Below are 8,182 nucleotides of genomic sequence, written 5' to 3' on the forward strand. Positions count from 1 at the left end.
GTTTCAAAAGTACCGATTTGGCACCGGTATCGGATAAAACCTAAACGATACCCATCCCTAGACACACACACAGAGCCATTTCTTTCTGTATGACTAGATTCAAAGTAAGTAAAGCGACACTCATTGTGCCTGTGATATTTGTGTTTGTGCAGTTTTGTACTGGCTGCCGTTTCTCCAGCAGTTGTTGTTCCTTCAATGCTGCTCCTGCAGAGAGAAGGATATGGAGTGGAGAAGGTAAATTATCACCCGTTACTATCATCACTACATTTGACTGATGAAAGGTTCATCCTGCCACAAGGGGCAGCGTATGGGTGGAAAAACAGATGAGCCTGAGATGAGTCTATAGACATGACACATCATCTGTGTAGGCTTATGCAGAGCAAGTATAAAATAAAAATAACAGCAGAACCACCTGCAGGACTTTAAACATTACATAACAATTGACACCATTAATAAAATCAATATAGGGGCCTCTAGAGATCCTCAAGCTCCATCAACACATTCTCAGTGATTGCTAAGCTTCCTAATCATGCTCTACCCCATTTACAAGAACCCACAGTGACCTCTAGGAGAACCACAGTGGTCCTTAATACCTCATACAAAGTCACTAAAGCCAGCTTAAGCAACACTTGAACCTTTGATAGGATACTGATCAAGTAGCAATACTCTTCTAAAAGAGTTGTACACCTTATTGGTTTTCACAACAACCCCAATGCCTATAATACACCACTAGAATCCCTTCAGCTATTTCTCAAAGCGTTTAATCACTTCAAGTTTAAAGGAAGGGAAAGCATCACCAAAAAGATCTAGGGCTCCTCCAGTGAAGCTCCTCAAACCCAAGAGCTTCCATGGGAGTCAAAAAAGATCAAGTCTTCTGCTCTAACATGAATCTTTAATGTCACTGTGTGTTGTTCTTCAGGGAATCCCCACCCTCCTGATGGCTGCTGGAAGCTTTGATGATATTCTCGCCATAACAGGATTTTCTACATGTTTGGGAATCGCCTTCTCTACAGGTCAGACAAAATGTTTCTGTCCTGTGCTGTTCAGTTCGTTCTTTTCTAGTCTACATGGTCTCGTTGTGTTTGTCCTGCAGGTTCTACATGGATGAACATACTGAAGGGTCTGCTGGAGGTGGTGGGAGGCATCGTAGCTGGTATGATCCTGGGCATGTTCTTGTACTGCTTCCCCAGCAATGACCAGGTCTGACATTTTTTTATTAATATGATTTTTCCTTTTTTAATTGTTCATAAAATGTGTCTTTAATATCTTCTGTCTGATCGCAGGAGGATCTGGTATTGAGGAGGACCCTCATGTTGCTGGGTCTGTCCATATTTTCAGTCTTCACCAGTAATGTTATAGGTTTTGCTGGAGCTGGAAGTCTCTGTACACTGGTGCTGGCTTTCCTGGCTGCACTGGGCTGGAAGACTGAAAAGGTATCATATATCAGGATCACTTTAACCTGCATCCTGCCCCTTGGATTTTGTCATGTTTACCCTAAATCAACATGTCTTTTAATGGCTGGCACCATGGAATGTGGTTAATCCAGGTATCTCTAACTTCGCAATCAGGCACCAGTAGCAGAAATAGTGGGCCGGTCATGGGATGTATTTCAGCCACTTCTCTTTGGTCTGATTGGAGCTGAGATCACGATTAAAGCACTCAGCCCAAGCACTGTGGGTAAGAAAATTATACTACCAGTATATTTCAGTTAGACTTTGCTCCATTTGTTTCTAGATTTTGTTCTCAGTTACTAGGAGCCCAGTGGGCCCAGTAATCAAAGAGCTTTAACCTGCAGAGCAAAACATTTCACGGCTTGAGGAAATTTAAGATACTGGTTTCCTCTTTGTTGTTGTGTCTATGCCCTTAGGTCTGGGTATGGCCTGCATTCTTATTGGTCTGGTGATCCGTCTACTTGTCACCTTCCTGTTGGTTCATTATGGAGGATTCAACTTAAAAGAGAAGCTCTTCATTTCTGTGGCCTGGCTGCCTAAAGCTACTGTGCAGGTCTGTGAGTGTGTAATCCTGATATTAGACTGCTAGAAGATATTCATTTTTCAAGAATAATGTACCCGACTTTATTAAACCAGAACTAGAAGCACCTCAGACTTATCCAGAAACTTCTAAAGGATCCATAACATCTCTTAACACTCCTAAAATGCCACTGGTGTCCAGAACAGCCACTAAAATTATCCACACACATCGTGTGTTTTATAAACCACTGAAATCACTAGATTGAATTGATTAGAACTACCTACATGGCTCCTGAATTCTCTTTATTGACTTCGAAAACCTAAATTACTACGTTAATCTCATAAACATGTTCTAGTTTGTCATTAGTCATGAAACCCAAGGTCCTATACATCTTCCTCAGTTATGACTAAGAACTAAAAAAGTACTGTTGTTTCCCTTAAAACCACCTCTGTGATCTTAACGATACACTCCTTCATTGTTAATCTGCACTTCTCCTGAGCAGTTATTTATGTCTGTATGTGCTAGGCTGCCATTGGCTCCAAGGCATTGGACATGGCGAGGGAGGAAGGGGACGAGGCCTTAATTAAGTTTGGTTTGGATGTGCTAACATTAGCGGTGTTAGCCATCTTGACCACAGCTCCAGTTGGTGCACTGGGTATCGGACTGGCAGGACCACGTCTCCTGGCCCGGCAGGTCAAAGGTCAGCAGGCATACACATCTACACACTGTGTAGTGGCTTAAATCACTGAACAGTGTCAGGTGTAGTCATATGTAAACAACAAATGTCTTTTCTTCCCCTTTCTAAAAATCCCGACCTCAGCAGAAGAGACGGAAGATGGAGCTACACCATCTTACCGCAACGGGGTTGTTCAAGAAAAAGACAACGGGACTCTCGAGAGCAAGCTATGAAGCATCTGAGTGGAAAAACTGACTATACAAAACTGTATATACAATATATATATATATGTCCACACATTATGTAAATCATAAACAGAATTTAGCTGCGGTTCATTTATATATACTGGCTGTCAATATCTTCTATTTTCTCATATGCTCAGGTTAGAAACTGTAAATGTGCAAATGTTTGTGTAGTGTACTATACTGATATTTATGCATTTTGGTAACGTGCAATGATTAATTTTACATTACACTAAGATTATGTTATCAGCTCATTAGCAGTGACAGAATCTATATTATGAATTAATTTCTGGCTAGCTAGTGCTAACATAAAGCGTATTTGCCACACCAGGTTTCATTTTCTTACTTCATTTTTTATTTTCTTCTGTTTGTCTGTTGCATAAGTGAAGTACAGCTGAGGTCATTCATCATATGGGGACTGGCAGATAGTTTAGCTAGCATGCTAATCTGATGTGTGGGAGTTTAGATATGGTGGAGTAACAAAGGCAGACTTGATGCTGGAGGTCAGGTCTTTAAACTGACATCACATTCTTTCTGGTGTCAGGTTTGGTTATAAGAAGCTAAAATGTTCATTTTTACTGCTTTGTGTGCTTAAAACATGGTTATTTACAAAAGCGAATACTGGATACAGATTAAGTAATTAATGGCAGTAACAGATAGCTTTATTAAACAGCTTCAAATGTGCAAGTGACTAATCTTAACTGGGTGGGTAATCTAGTGTCTAATGACATTTTCAAAGATATATTAATATATTCTTAGATAATATTCATACAAAATAATCTGAATGTTTATCTTTGAGACAGACTTCATTACACGCACGGCTGCCAGCCTGGAAGCTTGTATCAGTAATCGTGTAATCATTAAGCATGCTGTAATTGTGTGATGTCCTATTGATCTTTAATTCAAAGCTCAATAATTATTTATCAATAAAGTTAGAATATTAAAAAAGGTTTCTTTTTTGTATGCATCAAGACTACATGCTATTTACTTAGGTTATGGCAGCTAGTCCCACACAATTCAGTCTTAATTGGTAAACGTAATATAACTAAGGTTTTAGGTTCTGCTGGGATCACACGACGAAGCTATGACACACGTATCTGAACTGATTATGAGCTCACATGGCCACATTCACCACAGATGTCAGTGTGTCATGATTCTTAGGGCACAGTTATCTACAGTACCAGCCTGCACCATGGATCCATGCTTGATCTGATGTGTTTGATTGTCACACTTTGTGTCTGGCCAGTGAGTCTGTTGAGCATTTACCATTTCTCCTTCACTCTGTGGCTCAACTGATCCAAGTGATTCCACGTAAGATTACGTTGGTGATTGTGAAGGTAAGATCTCCTGATGCTTTTCCTCTCAGCTGGATGTGTGTTTTGGATTTTCTACTGAAAAACTAATGATAGTCCCATGATTGGTATCAAGTTGGCCCTAAATATGAAAAACACTTGTCCACCAGCTGCTGCCTGAACACACTGAAATTTAATGGATGTAGAATGAGCCTTTTAACAGCCACAAGTTTCAAGCAACTCATCTAGAGCTGGAGTTTTATTTTAACTGTGTAAATGGGCCTAACCCTAATGAGGGATCCATGGCAGCATTGTGTTTCTTTGCAAAAGTATTTGGTTAAAAGAGTGAAGAATTCTAAGTATATAGCCAGCTGTGTGTAGCCCACACCCATACAAATCCAGTGATAAAAGTATCCATTGCTTTTACGCAGATTGTTTCGTTTGTTTGTTTGTTTGCTTTTTGAGTAGATGTTGTGAACAGGAAACGAGCAAAAGCCGAGTTAATGCTAAGGGACAAAAGCATACTGCAAATTGTGAAAAACAAGTGTTTACAAGTGTAAAAACAACGCAATAATGCCACCTAGAGGAATTTCAACGCAGGAAATATAAACGGTAAATGGCCTGTATTTGTACAGCACTTAACTTAGTCCCTAAGGACCCCAAAGTGCTTTACACATTCAGTCACACACACATTCACACACTGGTGATGGCAGCTACATTGCAGCCACAGCTGCTCTGGGGCGCACTGACAGAGGCGATTTTCAAACAAACCGACTAGAAGATGAAAATACACAGAAGCAGTCTGGTTTCAGTATTAGAGGAAAATCACATTGTTAGGTTCATTTTGATCAATGTTGTCATTGTTGCACTTACACTTGTAAACCTTGGCTTAAACTGCATGTTGAGATATTCTTCTGTTCCTCCCCTACACATCGAAGCAATTGGCTATAGTGTTAAACTGCAGGCACACTCCAATCTAAAGGTTCTGGTTGTCTTCTCTGTAAAGGATGATCATCTGTGCTTGTATGTGGTCAGCCATTAAAGTTAAGCCATATAAAGGGTGAGAGGAGATGACCCTTTGTGATCAGCAGGATGTCACACACACACACATGCTCGCACATGCATAAACATGCACACACACATACACATGCACACAGTGCTTTAACTGTTATGACACACCATTTATGGTTTTACAATGGGGGGTTGTTTCATTTCAACCAGCGGGCCTGCAAGCGCAGACCCAACATTTATGTACCAAAGAAGAAGAAAAAACAAAAAATAAAACAATACCCTAAAATTTTACACCCAAGTTGCTGTGCAGCAAAAGCAGTGTGGAAGAGGACTCCACCAGAGAGCATACGGCCACATTTTTTAATATTTCTGTCATATATTCGTGGGGGGTCTCATGTAATATTGGTACCAAACCATTATCACACAGCTACAACTAATGGGTTTCAGCCCACACATACTAGTAGCATTTGAACGTCTGGTGTCCTGGTGCAGCCACAACAACCTGGTGCTGAATGCCCAGAAGACAGTGGAGATTATTGTGGACTTCAGGAAGCACACAGCTCCACTCCCCCCCATCATCCTGACTGACACCCCCATCACCTCTGTGGACTCATTCCGCTTCCTGGGTACCACCATCACCCAGGACCTGAAGTGGGAGCCCACCATCACCTCCGTCATCAAGAAAGCCCAGCAGAGGATGTACTTCCTGAGGCAGCTGAAGAAATTCAACCTGCCAACACGGACGATGATGCAGTTCTACACTGCAATCATCGAGTCCATCCTCACCTCCTCCATCACCGTGTGGTACGCTGGAGCCACTATCAGGGACAAACAGAGACTGCAGCGTGTTGTGCGCTCTGCTGAGAAGGTGATTGGCTGCAGACTCCCATCTCTGCAGGACCTGTACACCTCCAGGACACTGGGGCGTGCAGCTCGGATCTCAGCTGACCCTTCTCACCCTGGACACAGTCTGTTTGACCTGCTCCCCTCAGGCAGGAGGCTCCGGTCCATTCGCACCAGAACCTTTCTGATTTCTGATTCTGAAGCCAACCCTGGGACATGCAGATAAACACTGTATGTCTCCAAGCTTGCAGTGTTGGTCTTAGATATCATTTTCAAATATCTCAAGTTAGATTCAGAACCATCCTGAGTCTCATAACAAACACAAAGAGACATGTGTGTTTCCTGCTTCAGCTCGTCAATTTCTGCTCGTGTTGTTGTTTTTGGTGGTGATGTGTATGTACTGTTACAGCGACCGTGTGATTACTGTAAGGATTGACAGCGTGTGGCTCGGGGTGAGCTGGAGGCTGGTGCGCCGGAGGGACCACGCTTAAATGAACATAAAAATAAAAAGTGCTAAGTAGATAGATATATACATGAGTGCAGGTGGTGATCAGTGCAAACATGGAACGATGCAGTGAACACAGCGTAGGGTCATGTGTTAGTGGTGGGAACAGTCATACGGTTATTGTTCATGAGTCCAACAGCAGAGGGGAAGAAACTCCTGCCTGAGGGGAGCAAGTCAAACAGACTGTGTCCAGGGTGAGAAGGGTCAGCTGAGATCCGAGCTGCACGCCGCAGTGTCCTGGAGGTGTACAGGTCCTGCAGAGAAGGGAGTCTGCAGCCAATCACCTTCTCAGCAGAGCGCACAACACGCTGCAGTCTCTGTTTGTCCCTGATAGTGGCTCCAGCGTACCACACGGTGATGGAGGAGGTGAGGATGGACTCAATGATTGCAGTGTAGAACTGCATCATCGTCCGTGTTGGCAGGTTGAATTTCTTCAGCTGCCTCAGGAAGTACATCCTCTGCTGGGCTAGAAGCGGGCGATGGGGGATGTGGCGGGGCGTGTTCTGCAATGCCACTGCAGGTTTGGTGGTGGTGATCTGGCAGTGGGAGAGCTGCAGCCGTTGAATGTACTGTTACCGCAACCGTGTGATTATTGTAAGAATAAACGGTGCTGTGAACCATGAAAAAGCCATCGGGTCTGCCGTGGTGGTGATCTTTGTTTTGTTTTTTATCTTAAGTGCACGCAAACCAGTAAACAAATTAAAACAAATGCTGTTGATGAACTATAATACAAAAATTACAATTAAAATTCTCAACAACAAAAACAACTGGTAAAAACATAATTAATATGTAAACAACTTAACAACCCCCAAAATGAGCAAGTCACGTGACGTGACAGCGCAACACCGAAACGTAACGTTGGGGGAGAGGGAGCAAAGTGTGCCTGCTCTCCGCTGACACAGCGACCTGGCTGTTTCGTCTTTGCACAGCGTTGTAAACAAGCAGAACTCAAAGTAAAGGATCAATCTCACCAGGCTAGTATCGATCCGATACCGATGCCGACTTGGTATCGACACTATTGATATTTGCTTCGATGTTTGCCAAAACTCATCAGAACATGTATCTAGTGTAACTTTTTAGATAACATTTGTTCCTTTTCAAATTCTATATGTATTAAGTTATGCAGGCTTGTTTGCACAACAAGGCTAAATAATTAAACTTTTCTGAATCGAAATAGTCTACAGTCGTCGTTTCAGTTGTTTCTGTGATTCACTGAAACATAATTACAAGCACTTCATACGTTTCAAAGGCTTTTATCGACAATTACATGACGTGTATGCCAAGAGTCAGTATTTGCCATGTTGGCCCTTCTTTTTCAGGACCTCTGCAATTCGACTGGGCATGCTCTCAATCAACTTCTGGGCCAAATCCTGACTGATAGCAACCAATTCTGTCATAATCACTTCTTGGAGTTTGTCAGAATTTATGGGTTTTTGTTTGTCCACCCGCCTCTTGAGGATTGATCGCAAGTTCTCAATGGGATTAACATCTGGGAGTTTCCAGGCCATGGACCCAAAATTTCAACGTTTTGTTCCCCGAGCTACTTCACTTTTGCCTTATGGCACAGTGCTCCATCGTGCTGGAAATCTGTTTCTTACCTCTTACTTTTATTTTTATTTAATTACCATCTCTAAAGAGATCT

At 42.4% G+C, this 8,182-nt stretch overlaps 1 protein-coding gene across 1 annotated transcript in view; it reads left to right on the forward strand.

Annotated features, from left to right (window-relative positions):
* LOC102195483 (mitochondrial sodium/hydrogen exchanger 9B2-like) overlaps positions 1-3,425 on the forward strand; it is a 13,445-nt gene extending 10,020 nt beyond the window's left edge. Inside the window, exons 7-14 of the mRNA XM_013916159.1 lie at positions 153-234; positions 920-1,013; positions 1,094-1,200; positions 1,284-1,433; positions 1,569-1,677; positions 1,868-2,004; positions 2,497-2,671; positions 2,792-3,425. Of these exons, the coding sequence (XP_013771613.1) occupies positions 153-234; positions 920-1,013; positions 1,094-1,200; positions 1,284-1,433; positions 1,569-1,677; positions 1,868-2,004; positions 2,497-2,671; positions 2,792-2,880 (943 nt within the window). The 3' untranslated portion in view covers positions 2,881-3,425. The remainder of the gene's footprint in view (positions 1-152; positions 235-919; positions 1,014-1,093; positions 1,201-1,283; positions 1,434-1,568; positions 1,678-1,867; positions 2,005-2,496; positions 2,672-2,791) is intronic.
* The last annotated feature ends 4,757 nt before the right edge of the window (positions 3,426-8,182 follow it).

Source organism: Pundamilia nyererei, unplaced genomic scaffold (genome assembly GCF_000239375.1).
Source record: "Pundamilia nyererei isolate P.nyererei 1_Seehausen unplaced genomic scaffold, PunNye1.0 scaffold00489, whole genome shotgun sequence".
In the NCBI taxonomy this organism is placed as follows: Eukaryota; Metazoa; Chordata; class Actinopteri; order Cichliformes; family Cichlidae; genus Pundamilia; species Pundamilia nyererei.